Here is a 14,073-nt window from a genome sequence, read left to right as displayed (position 1 = left end):
AGAATGAAAGTATAGGAAACCAGCAGGATCCAATCCATTGCCATGGAGGCTTCCATATGTAATACCAATAGAACAACAGAGAAGCTGATAGCAGAGGGCAATTTCTCTTAAAGCTCCAATTCTAAAAAAATAAAATAAAATAAAAAATAAAAAAAGCTCCAATTCTGAGCTGAATGTGCATACTTAGATTAGCAAATGGCTCCAATTATTTTTTACGTTCAGATTCTTTCTTTTAGTTTTGCTATCTGGTATGAATCTGCTTCTCTGAGCTCCAACCGCCACCCACCCCTTGATTTAGCAAGACTTTCCAATTGACATATTTCTTCTATTGTCTTCTCCCAAGACACCCACTCTCTCAAAAGTCCAAACCAAAATCTTAATTCAGTCTAATCCACTTCCAAAAGATTCTTCTGTAACTCTTAATGCAAGCACTTGATGCCCTCTTTTAAGAATGTAACCCAAAATTATACCCTGAAGCTACAACAGTCTACACGCCCCCCACCCCCGGGAGTTACCATGACAACTCTGGGATAAGCTTCAGGAAAACAGCCACGAGTTTCATCCTATTTCCATCGCTGTGTTACACACACAGCCCCATCTTGCCCTTCAGGTCCCAGCAGGGGAAAGATCAGGACTCCTTCTTCGGCTTCGATGTGCTTCTTTGAAAAGATGAGACTGGAGAAAGAGGCTACCCTCTCCTTGAAATGATTGCAGTCAAAAAAAGAAAACTTGCCACAATTCTGGAGTCAGATTTTGCTTTGCAGCCTATTTTTTGTTCAGCTTTTCCATTTTTTTGTACCCCCCCCCTTTTTTTAAATAGCAAGAGTATGGTTACAAATCTCAAGCTATGTCTTACAATATTGGGTGTCCCACCGTCACAGCTTTACAAATGCAGCTAAGGACTCACTTTGGGAGGCTGCTGTTTTACCTTGAGAAGAGTTTGGAATCTGACTAGGTACAGCAGCTGGGGGGAGGTGGGGAGAAGGGTTTTGTTTTATTCATAACACTAACTAGATCTCCAGTCAAGAGCAAAGTTGACTCCCCCATGCTCCAAATCTTCAGTTAGCATATCTAGAAATGTCTGGTCACTAAGCTGTCAGGGCATTGGGCCAAAAAGATGGAAAGCCAGAAATAGTTCATCTCTGGGCCAGGGTACAGACTTAACTTATTATTATTATAAGTAAAAAGGAATGAACTGCTAAGGTGGCTTTTTTGGAAGGCTTTTAGAATCGCGTGCTAAATACAATAAGCTCTGGGCAGACTTCACATAGTTTATTTTAGAGTTCTATAGAAATGTTTAAAATTTAGGGATTCAAACAGTGCAAAACACAGCTTGGCCTGCTGAAGTACTGCAGCTGTAATCAGGGCCCTGCTGACAAGTGTCTTGAATATTCCTCCCCGTTGTTTTCCTGGGGCCCTGCATACAGGGAGGGCCGTGTCTGTGGTTTACCTGTTACACACCTGCCCTTCAGTCCTTGAAACCTCGATTATTTGGGTTTCACAGCCAACAATGGGCTATTTACTAATAGCAGGGTAATGCTTCTCCTACCCATAGGACCCTTAAGAGAAAATCTATTACACACAGATTTATTTGTGGATAGCATTTCGCAAACTATCAACATTTCGGTGTTGGCCTTTGAGAACTGACCAGTACTTCTGCTTGTGGTGATTAAGAAAGAGGGACATGGGCGTTGGGAATAGAAACCCCACTTGAAGAGGACAGCACATTAGGAAAAAGAAAGGAAGTTTAAGAGGAAGAAGAAATTCCAGGCCCTGAGGTGCATTGGGATGGCATCTTCAGTAAAAGGGTAATTGGGACTTGAGTGCAAATCTCAGGGCCTGAGCTTCAGGGTGAAGTTATCAGTAAAAGAGTTTAAGACTCGGTCAGGTTTTAGAGAAAATGAAGATACATCTACTTGGCTATTGGAGCAGGTTACAGAAAGATAATTCAGAACTTAAATTTGTATTAATTAGGGGATCCCTGGGTGGCTCAGCGGTTTAGCGCCTGCCTTTGGCTCAGAGTGTGATCCTGGAGTCCCAGGATCGAGTCCCACATCAGGCTCCCTGCATGGAGCCTGCTTCTCTCTCTGCCTGTGTCTCTGCCTCTCTCTCGCTGTGTCTCTCATGAATAAATAAATAAAATATTTTAAAAAAATTTGTATTAATTATTAAAATTATCGTATGTTAAAAAGCTTGAGGATTGGGATCCCGAATCAAAGAAGCAAACTGCTACCACTCATGCCAATAGAAGAAAAATAAAACTCAAGATTCACATTACCTGGAACAAGAAAGACAATCTCACTGGAGCTCTGCAGAGTTGAGACCTTGAAGAGTTTTGAGCACACAGCAAGGTACAATAAAAAAAATTAATCCTACGAACACCCTTTATTGCTGATGTGTCAGAGATACTAGGTTTATTTAGTGTGCTCACGACGTCACTCTGTTTTAGTGAGAGGCAAAGCAATCGTAAACCTTCTACGTGGCTACTCCTGACCTCTATTTCCTGAACACTATTTCTCCTTAAGGTTTTAATCTTCTAAATCATAATACTTCCCAAGAGACAAGCGTTCAGAAATCTATACTTGGCTTGGGCCTCCTACAGCGGGGAACTGAGAGAATTTCAAGTTGGAAGATGGTTTGTACCAACAGAGTTAATTCACGCATCAGGCCTTCCAATAGCCCGGAGTCTGAGCTTCTATCCCAGGGAGTGGACACCCCCTCGTACGCTTCCAAGTTGGCATTGACCCGAAATGCCTATTCATCTGTCTGGGCCTGTGAGAAATTTCCTTTTATCTTTAAAATTGTACCCTTGACACGGCGAATCTAAAGGTGCAACACATTCAAAAAAGATTAAGAGCACAAAGCAATACCAACAGAGAATATGTAACACGAGGCAGGATTTGCATAGTCGTTCCGCATCTTCTAAGTTCAGCATCAGGTCCCCAGAATCCACCGTCTAACCACCTTATCTTAGTCTTTGCATTATATGACATGTATGATAAGATGCGACTTTTCTTTGGTTCTTCTACTTCCACTTTTCCAACGTGGTCAGCATTATAAAAATGTCTTTTAAAAGGTTCAGGGGGCACAGGGGTGACTCGGTGGGTTAAGTGTCTGCCTTTGGCTCAGGTCATGACCCAAAGTCCTGGGACTGAGCCCTGTGTCAGGCTCCCTGCTCAGTGGAAGGCCTGCTTCTCCCCCTCCCTCTGCTTCCACCGCCCCCCAACATGTGTGCTCCGCGCCGGCGCTCTCTCTCTCTCTCTGTCTCAAATAAATAAATAAATAAATAAATAAATAAATAAATAAATAAAGTCTTTTTAAAAAGATGTCTTAAGGTGCCCATTTACATAATATGGAAATTTATCTGCACTAATTTTCATTGTTTATTGTCCTTCCTAACTTCCATTCACATTCACTTACTGTTCCATTTCATCATTTCCGAACAGTGTTTTGCAATTCGAATCAGTCCTTCTAATTTGACTGGTTTAGCATAGGAACTGTTTTTAGCGTTGTTTGTCCTTTGATTTTTCTGAATATATTCCCTCATCACATCATTCAAGTATCTTGAAATTAATGATCGATTCTAGGAGATAAGGTCGTGCTAGCAACGTATCTCTTCCATTACAATGTTACGTATCTAACTGATTTAACAATTTACTAGTTCAATTCTCTGATCGGCCTGAAAATCTTTGCTGATCAAATTGCTTATTTTCTGACTAAATTACACAAAAGCCTCAGATTATTTATCTGCTGTTAACTGAAGGACTCCAGTGTGTTTACTCTGCAAATTACCGAGACGTTATGAACAATCCACAGACCCATGTACCACTGTCTGTGGGTGCAAGATTAGTTCACAGTAGGAATTAAAAAGATTTTTGTTGTTGAGTTTCCTTTTTTTCTAATCTGAAAAAAGTTTATTAGGTGAGGGGATTAAAGACATGCCACCCCAAAATATTCCTCTTTGGCATATTGATGATTTTGAACTGAAGGTGTATGAAGAGCTATTGGGCCCCCATTTCCCACCTAAAAGCAGGTATTACATTTTCAAGGAGAAAAGCGCCCTCCAACTACAAGGAAGGGAACAATCTTGTCCTTAGAGATGTCACTGTGTGATGGACCTGCGTACCCACTTACTAAAGTAACTCTTGTCCGCCCTTAGTCTCCCTTCTCCTATAATTCCTCATCACTGTCCCACAACCCATGGCCCCAGCCCACACTCCTTTGTGTCTTATCATATCCTCACAATTTATGATCTGTGTAAAAACTTCCATAAGCTTTTGGGCCTGATGGCTTCTTCAGGTCTTCATTTTCTATCTGAAGACTCTCATGCATTTGTAAAAAAAACAAACAAACAAAAAAAGAAAATTTGTATGTTATTCTCCCGTTAATCTGTTTTATGTCGATTTGATTCTTAGGCCAGCCCCAGAACCTAATAGGGTAAAAGAAATATTCCTCCCTGCCACAGCAAAGTACACACACACACACACACACACACACACACACCCCTTCACATTTTTGCACATTACTTTATATAATGATGCCCAATAATTTTGTCATATATCCAACATTCTACATCATCCTAGAATCTAGATGCTCAGAATTGAAAGAAACCTTGAGAGGATCACATCAAAGGTGTCATCTCCCTGTCTTTTTCCTCTTCACAATAGAGTGGACCACTCTATTGACTCCAAAGACCGTAAATGAACAGTTAACCTTGCTTAGAGATATGGCAAAGAGCCAGTCACCCGACTTTTGTTTCTTCTTACAATGACTTCCTTTGAAAAACACAAATCTAACAATTTAAAGCTTCCAGTGAACGATTCCCTGTATATACAACAAACATCAATAGTTTAATTTTCTACGTGCCAGATGCTTACATTCTTCACTATAGTTAGTAGTTCCTAGATCTGTTACTCTGGTGAAAACATGAGAGAGGGATCTGGAAGGGGGAAAGGGACAAGGTACATGAATCTCAAGACTAAAGGCAGCAAAATTTCTCCTTGGAGAAGCAGTTTCTAGTGTGCAGAAATACAAGTTTATGTCTTCAAGAAAATATTCCACTAATACCCTAAAGCACTCTGCCATTCTTGATGCTTGGCCCATTGATATTCCCCATGACCTCAGTTCAAGTGTTTAAATAATAAAGAAATACACACTACCTTACTAGCTATCCTTTCCATGGCGGTGGTGGTCATTTATCTTAAGTCTAGGATGAGTTGGACATGAGAAGACTTACCCCAGGAACAGCTTTCAAGGTGCATTGGCTCGAAAGAAAAAGGATGTGGTTTTGCTCTCCCTTAAATAAATGTTCTTCTATCTTGGTCAGGGGAGATAGGGTGAGAGGTCAAAATGGTCTCAGCCTGCCTCAGCCTAAAGTCTTCCTGCCTGGCTCTTTGGGAGGAGTTTACAGTTCTAATTAGCATCACAGTGGCTCCCCACCTAATCCTAATCCACCACATATTTCTAGCTTTTTGTCATTTTTATAGATTGCTAATTCTCTTTGTTTTTCCTAGTATGGGTCTTGTGTTCCTGAACTTCCAAACTTGACTTTATAATTGTATCGACTATAATTTCACATTTGAGATATAACTACATACTTCCTTAGAACTACTGAGATGGGAAGGTGTCAGGAATAGGAGAGTGTAATTCTAACACTTTATTTCTGTGTAGATATTGAGTTCTCAAGGAGAACATGAACGAGGGTGGGAAGGGTGCTTACCGTCTAGTCCCAGATAAAACTAAAACTCCCAGGAGGAAGTTTAAGACCCTGATAGATTAGGTATCATCATTTGCACCATCTTCAGTAACAGCATTATTGCAACTGGTATTTTTTTTTTTAAAGATTTTATTTATTCATGAGAGACCCAGAGAGAGAGGCAGAGACACAGGCAGAGGGAGAAGCAGGCTCCATGAAGGGAGCCCGATGTGGGACTTGATCCCAGGACTCCAGGATCACGCCCTGGACCAAAGGCAGGCAACCGCTGAGCCACCCAGGGATCCCATCAACTGGTAATTTTTGGTATGCCTGCTGTGTCCCAGACATTGCACTGGGCATGAATTATCTCATGGAGTGCTCTGAACAACACTGTGAAGAAGGGGCTGCTACCATTTCCACTTAAAGGGGGAAAACTAGGGGTGCCTGGGTGGATCAGTCGGCTCAGCCTCCTACTCTTCCTTTGGGCTCAGGTCATGATCTCATGAGTCATGGTATCGAGCTTCCCATCAGGCTCTGCACTCAGCAGGCAGTTTGCTTGAAGATTCTCTCCCCCTCTCTACTCAAGCTCATGTGTGCTCTCTCTCTCTTAAAGAAATAAGTAAGTAAGTAAGTAAATAGGGGCACCAAGGTGGCACAGTCTGCTAAGTGACCCACTCTTGATTTTGGCTCAGGTCATCATCTGAGGGTTGTGAGATCAAGCCCCATGTTGGCCTCCTAGCTCAGCACGGAGTCTGCTTGAGATTCTCTCTCTCTCATCCTGCCCCTCCTGCTCATATTCTCTCTCTCTAAAACAAATAAGTAAATCCTTAAAAAAATTTTTTTGAATAAAAATAAAAGAGGGGCACCTGGGTGGCTCAGCCAGTTAAGAGTCTGCCTTCTGCTCAGGTCATGATCCCAGGGTCCTGGGATCAAGTCATGCATCAGGCTCCCTGCTCAGCAGGAAGCCTACTTCTCCCTTTGCCTCTGCTGTTCCCCTGCTGTACTTTCTTCCTCTCTCTCCCTGTCAAATAAATTTAAAAAAAATAAAAGACAAAACTACAGTTTACTGGTGTAAATTGACCTAATTTACTAGAGATACTAGTGAGTGGTACTACTATACTATAAATACAGACTAGCTGGTTTCATAGTTCCTGCTCTTGGAGCACTCACCATCTAAAACTGAACCTGCCGAGCAATTGACTTTTAGAGGTAAGAGTGATCTTAGATGTGGAGTATCTCCTTGAACTTAAAGGATTATCATGGCCTCATATTCTATTTATAAAGGTTTTAAAAAATTATTTACCTGTTATCTAATCATCTGACCTGATTGCTACTGATAATGAATCAAGAGTATCAAATAATTTACCAATTCTTTATTTATGAAAAATATATTTAAAAAACATAAATCAAGAATTAAGGAGAGGCCAGGTGCCTAGGTGGATCAGTCAGTTAAGCATCTGCCTTTGGCTCAGGTCATGATCTCAGGGTCCTGGGATTGAGCCCCACATCCAGCTCCCTGCCCAGCGCAGAGTCAGCTTCTCCGCCCCCTCCCATTCCGCCTGCTTGTGCTCTCTCTCTCCCTCTCCCTCTCTGTCAAATAAATAAATAAAATATTTTTTAAAAAAGAAGAAGAATTAAGGAGAGGGTGTAACAGTGATCATTTTTACAACAAAATTATTTTACAAAATGTTTGTTTTATGGAAGAAGGAGAAAACATTCCTTTTTGGCAATTGCCCATTTTTTATTTCAGTTTTATAAATTTATAGAAGTATCAGTCAAGAAAACCTGATCAGCTTAGTTACTGTGTCAGAAAATCTTCTGCATTTAAAACTTATTTTTGCTCTAGAATGTATTCTAAAAATTGAGTTTTCTAATTGTCTTTGGTCTTCTCAGATACTCCATTAATATTTTTCATGCATTTGCTGATCACATTGTACAGATTTCCAAGTAGGATTAGCAGCCTTAACAATTTTGCTATTAGCTACACCAATAGCAACCTTGGAGGATGTTTTACTTATCTTCTGCTTTAGCAAATGTTTTATTGTTTTAGTATCATTTGGTATGAGTAACAATCTAGAATTTGCATCTGAAACATATAAATTTCTTATTTTAAAAAAGTCATACGTAAATCATTAATGATAATAATGAATGCTTGAAGGAATTTATTTTCAATGTGTTTATCCCAATTAATTGAACTATTTTTTAAAAAGCTGTCACTTAATCTTCCTAAAACATTTATTTCTATGCATATGTAATTTAAATTGTGTGTGTAAATATACATAAAATAGTTTACACATTTATATTTAAGGAAGATTTTATAGAATCTGAGAATTAAAGCCAACACATTGGATATAGAAATACACAACTTGGGACACCTGGGTGGCTCACTGGTTGGGCATCTACCTTTGGCTCAGGTCGTGATCCCGGGGTCCTGGGATTGAGTCCCACACTGGGCTCCCTGAATTGAGCCTGCTTCTTCCTCTGCCTGTGTCTCTCATGAATAAATAAATAAAATCTAAAAAAAAAAAAAAAAAAAAAAAAAGAAAAGAAAAAAAGAAATACACAACTTCACTCAAGAATGGAAGGACAAATTCCAAGATTCCAAGATAAGGTTTGTCTTTGTTGAGAAAATATATTCTTATTTCTAATAAACTGTCATTTTCACAATATTAAAGAAAATGGAACTGTTGCTGAATTTTTCCCCCACTTTAAATAGTGTCCTCTTTCAATATATAGTACTACTTCAAACAAAACAAAACTTTGAGTATATTTCTTCTAAAATGCTTTTGTTATTTGTTTTGAGATCATACTTACATCCTCAGCATTCCATTAATTTGTATCTACTTTTCAAAAACTAACATGAATTACGTTTTATACTAAGTGAAACAGGATTTGTTTAAAAATAATTTTTTTTTTCTGGTTTTGGGAAGCAACAGGTACTCAGATTATTGAATCTTCCAAGTAGTTTTTTCTTACTTTTGAGGCAAAGAGGGGAAGAAGGCTTGAGAGACATGTTGACCAAAGTCATGCCATTTTGGCTTTAGGCTAACCCTTACTCTAAAAGTCAGCAGGTCATAAAGATCTGGGAAGCCTGGGTGGCTCAGTGGTTGAACGTCTGCCTTTGGCTCAGGGAGTGATCCCTGGATTTGGGATCGAGTCCCATATCCAGCTCCTTGCGGGGAGCCTGCTTCTCCCTCTGCCTGTGTCTCTACCTCTCTCTCTCTCTCTCTCTGCCTCTCATGAATAAATAAATAAAATCTTTAAAAAAAAAGAGTCACAAGATGCAACTCACAGAGGACCACAAAACCCCACTCTTTACAGCAGTAAGTCATAAATGCTGGATATTCTTAAGATGGCACCCTGTGGATGATTCCACAACCCTAACACAATGGAAAAACCAACCACCTAATGTAAATGTTAGACCCAAAGTTAAAGAGTAAGCCCCTCCCTATACAGTTACCTACATTATGTTTAAGATTTTATTTTTAAGTAATCTCTATATCCAATGTGGGGTTCAAACCTACAACCCTGAGATCAAGGGTGACATACTCTACCAACTGAGCCAGTCAGGTGTCCTTATGGTTAGCTAATTAAGGAAAAACAAACACCAAAAAACCCCCCAAAACTTATAAAACCCTTTGTTAGAGGCAAAAGAAGAATCCGCCTCTCTTCCTTACTTGGGAGGAAAGACTGCTACTTTGTCTATGAAGTAGCTCCTGTCTCACTTTAATACTTAATAAATCTTTATCTCTCTTTCCAAATGACTTGCTCTTGAATTCTTTCTTGCCCAAAGCCAAGAATCTTCTTGGTGAGAGGCCTGAGGCCCTCCCTCTTGGAGCCTCAGCCAGTCTGGCATCACTTTGAAGTGATGGCCTTCTCGCTCTATTTTAATTTTTCTTTCTTTCCTTCCTTCTTCCCTCCCTTCCTCCTACATTTTCTCTTTTCCTTCTTTTCTGTTTTCTTTCCTCTTTCTTCCTTCCTCAACTTTTCTTTTTCTCTCTCTTTCTTTTGAAAGAAGTTGTCTTAAAGGAGGCAATCACAGAGTCCTGACTCTGTTAAGGGCTGTTGATAATTTTTTTAGTAAAACACTGGAGACATTTAGAGGCAACATGCAGCTTTTGACCTATATTTGAGATGAAGAATAGTGCATATTCTCTTGGCTTGACTACCAGGCTCATAGCTAGGTAACTGTAAATTTTGGAAAATCCCAACCTTTGTTAGGAGACCATAGATCAATGTACAGGACCTCAGGGAAATTGAGCTTTGATAAACTTCACTCTAATCACATACGCTGAGAGGAGGTACAAATGCTCTTTGCTGGGTAAAAAGGAGAAGTCCATCATCTTACTTTTGGATAGCTTAGCATGGTTAGAGGTCAAAACAGGAAGTGCCATTGTTTAGAGGCAGAAACATGAAAGTTCTGTTCTTAAAAACACCTCAACCTTCTTCCCCGTGAGGACATTTTGAATGCAGGAACTCTGGGTGGGACCCTATGGCTTCCTGTATTCTCTTTAATCAAAGTGGTAAAGTTTGTTTTTGTTTTAAAATGCAGTTAAAGGAAAGATATTTTGCCGTGTCAGAGGAGAACAACACACAGTTCCTTTTAGATTTTTTTTTTTTTTGGTAATGCTGAAACTTCCTACTTAAATTTATTTATTTTTATTTATTTATGATAGTCACAGAGAGAGAAAGAGAGGCAGAGACACAGGCAGAGGGAGAAGCAGGCTCCATGCACCGGGAGCCCGACGTGGGATTCGATCCCGGGTCTCCAGGATCGCGCCCTGGGCCAAAGGCAGGCGCCAAACCGCTGCGCCACCCAGGGATCCCTCCTTTTAGATTTTTTTTTTTATAAATTAATTTTTATTGGTGTTCAATTTACCAACATACAGAATAACACCCAGTGCTCATCCCGTCAAGTGTCCCCCTCCGTGCCCGTCACCCATTCACCCCCACCCCCCGCCCTCCTCCCCTTCCACCACCCCTAGTTCATTTCCCAGAGTTAGAAGTCTTTATGTTCTGTCTCCCTTTCTGATATCTCCCACACATTTCTTCTCCCTTCCCTTATATTCCCCTTCACTATTATTCATATTCCCCAAATGAGTGAGAACATACACTGTTTGTCCTTCTCCGATTGACTTACTTCACTCAGCATAATACCCTCCAGTTCCATCCACGTTGAAGCAAATGGTGGGTATTTGTCGTTTCTAATGGCTGAGTAATATTCCATTGTATACATAAACCACATCTTCTTTTAGATTTTTATGAGCATCTGTGATCATTTGTCAAATGTGGCTACAAAATGACCAGTACTGATGAAATGCCATTTTATTTTTAGAGAAAAGCCTCAGCATACTTTCCCAAAATAATTTTTTAAAAAATCTCTGCTTCTTTCCAGGGACGTTTTGTCCATGGCTAAATGTAGGTGCATACACTTTTGTGATAGAAAACATCTTTTTACCCAAATATAATGATGGCCAAAGACTTAAATGCTATGATCTTTGGAACTGATGATGCAGATTTTTATTTTCTAGGTTTCTTATGCACAAATACTAATAAGCCATTCCTAAGACACTCGTTGGCTTGAATTAATATTTTAAAGAGAAAAATATCATAAACCTAAAAAAGGAAGGAGAAGCCAGAAAACAATATGGTAAATGGATAGCTCTGTCTCTAACCTTTCAGTTCCAACCTTTCAAGTTTTCTCCCAGCCCATACTGGATAGCAAATAAATATTCTAGAATAAAACTAATCATTCAAAATAAGGATAGGCATAAATTTCTACAGGTAGAATGTAACTTTTTTTTTTCTATTTTCTCAATGAAATAAGACTATTTCAAATAAGGATATACTGATATATTGAGGGGCTATCTTCAGCCCAAAAGCTTAATTAGAAGATTATCTTTATTGGTAAGCTGTCATCATACTAAAAATGCAACTTAATACAGTAACAAAATAAAAGACAAAACCTTCGCATAATAGTCTAGGAAACTAAGATAATACACCTCTCTACCCATCCAGAGCCAGTCAAGGACTTGACAAAGGACACCATTTTTTGTATTTCTCATTGGGGTCTTAAATATATTTGAGTATGGAGTTTCTTACATATTGATTTCTGCATACAATCTATGGAAAAGGAAGTTGTCTGACTTCTGTATCAGAGAATATGAAATGACTGGCCATACTCAAAACTGAGAAGCATTTTGCAAAACTATTGAATAAGTGTAAAAATAGGTGGTATTTCACTGAATCTCCTAAACCCATCCATTAACTAGGTCTTTATTTCCTTTCTACCGTCAAAGTGTAAAAGAGGTAAAGTTATAGGACCAGAATGAAACTTTTAAGAGGTCTCTTTATCCCGCACGAGTTCCTGTAACAATGTGCTGGTGATTCCATTTCTCATCTGCAGGAATCCAAGGGGAAGGAGCAAGAGTTAGAGTAGAAGGTGAGAAAGTGATCATTGCAGCCTTAATGTTTCAGAGTCTGATGTGATCACAGGGCTATTTAGTTTAGCCTCCTACCTTTTCACTCTCCAAGATCGTAGTGTTTCTGTTTTGTGTTACAAGAGGAGTTGGTAATTTAATGGGGTTTATTTATGCAGTTGGAATTTTAAAGTAGAGGGTAAATTAAAAGGAAGTAAGACTTGATTACGAGATCAAAGCTCTATTTGAAAACTGTGGGGTTCTTGCAGGAAGAAATTAGAAAGCTTTAAAAAGCTGTACATTTAAAAAGTATTTTACAGTTTACAAAACACTTTTACATAAAATTATTTCATTTACACATACAATGAGGGAGCTCCAGGGAGTCTACTAGCAGAGCTGTGACTAGAACCCTGCATCTGGTTGCTTCATCTAAGACTCTGCATTTCCTCTTTTTCTTTCTCTCTCTGCTCTCCTTCTCTCCTTCCTCCTCCTACTCCCGCTGATTGATTCTGAAACTTACTATATGGACACTTAACAACACAAAGAACTAAAAACTTTTTGAGGGCAAATTTAGTGTCTTATTTATTTTTGCATCTCTAGCCATCTAATCCAACATAGGTATTCAGCTAATATTTGTTGAATGAATTAATAGAATAAAATAAAAAGATAAATTGAAGCAGAACCAACTTTCCAGATAGTAAACTAGTAAATGAAAATAGAAAATTAATACTATAGATTTTAGAGAATTATTTAGAATATAAAGTACTATATTAGATGTTGTCTATTTATCATCTGATGTGTCATTTATCTTGTTAGCCTAACTCCAAATAATACATTTTATCATCAATAATACATTGCTATTGTTTACAAATCTTTAGGTCATTAAATCATAATTGAAATGTAGAAAGATTTGTCTTATTTTACTGACAACATTAAAGTTAGATTCCATTCTTCAGTAACATATGGTTTTTTGGAATAAAACAAATAAAAATAATCATTAACAATTATTTCTCAATAAAACTCGGGGGAAAATGGTCATAATTACCTATCACATCTGGGAAAGTAGAAGACTGTGACCATTAACTCTTATTTGTGACAGTTTTCCTTATTTATTGTTATTATATTTCCTTTATAAATATCACAGGTTTCTAAAAGCATCAACTGATCATTTTTATATTATTCCCATCAACCTGGCTTATCTGTGAATAGATTCCAACTGGCAACTGGCCATGCTTGGATAAAACAAGATTTCATAGGTAGATCTTGTTCTGCCTGCATGTCGAGGTAAAGATCCTGGACGTGTTGAGCTTTATTTTATTTCTGCAAAGTCTCTAAGAGTAAATATTTGTGTGTGTGACTTGGAAGAAAACTTAGAGGAAGCAGAAATTTATTCTTTATTTAAGACTCAGAATCATTGAGGTAATGTCCTAGCAAGACACACTGAGAAGAAGAATCTCAAAGCATATACAAATTTTACAAAACCAAACCCACAAAGCAAATAAAGATGAAATATCCAGTATCCAATTTAGACTCTCTAGATCCATATCAAAGAAGAAAATACAGAAAAATGGCCCACGCTGTAATTTTGCCAACTTAGTTAGCTGCTGTTAAGAAACACTACATGATGCCATCTAGTGACAGGTGACCAACATATGATTAATCACATAGAAATGATGGGGTGAGGAGGTAAATATCCCAGGGTTTTGTATGTAAGGAGAAAATCCTTCTGAGAGAATTACATTTGGTAGATTAGTTTTATTTCTCTAGGTGCACAGAGTGTATGGAAATTTATCAGAGAGCTGCAGCCTGGGGATTTTTATTTTGAAAGACTGTATTGCCACCTACCTCCAGATCTGAACCTCCACCTCCTTCTGCCGCTGCCCTTCACCATCCAGTCCGCAGCTGAGCTCAGAACTGGTGAGTGCCCTCAAGTCGTAGCCCTCCGTAGAGTGACAGGTG

The 14,073-nt window shown here is 38.8% G+C and overlaps 1 protein-coding gene across 1 annotated transcript in view; it reads right to left on the bottom strand.

Annotated features, from left to right (window-relative positions):
* SLC39A10 (solute carrier family 39 member 10) overlaps positions 1-14,022 on the bottom strand; it is a 138,872-nt gene extending 124,850 nt beyond the window's left edge. Inside the window, exon 1 of the mRNA XM_055345498.1 lies at positions 13,960-14,022. Coding sequence (XP_055201473.1) covers positions 13,960-14,005 — 46 coding nt within the window. The 5' untranslated portion in view covers positions 14,006-14,022. The remainder of the gene's footprint in view (positions 1-13,959) is intronic.
* Positions 14,023-14,073: the final 51 nt, after the last annotated feature.

Source organism: Nyctereutes procyonoides, unplaced genomic scaffold, assembly GCF_905146905.1.
Source record: "Nyctereutes procyonoides isolate TBG_1078 unplaced genomic scaffold, NYPRO_anot_genome, whole genome shotgun sequence".
NCBI lineage: Eukaryota > Metazoa > Chordata > Mammalia > Carnivora > Canidae > Nyctereutes > Nyctereutes procyonoides.
Note: the sequence above shows the minus strand (reverse complement) of the source record. Positions and strands in the feature narration are given on the sequence as shown.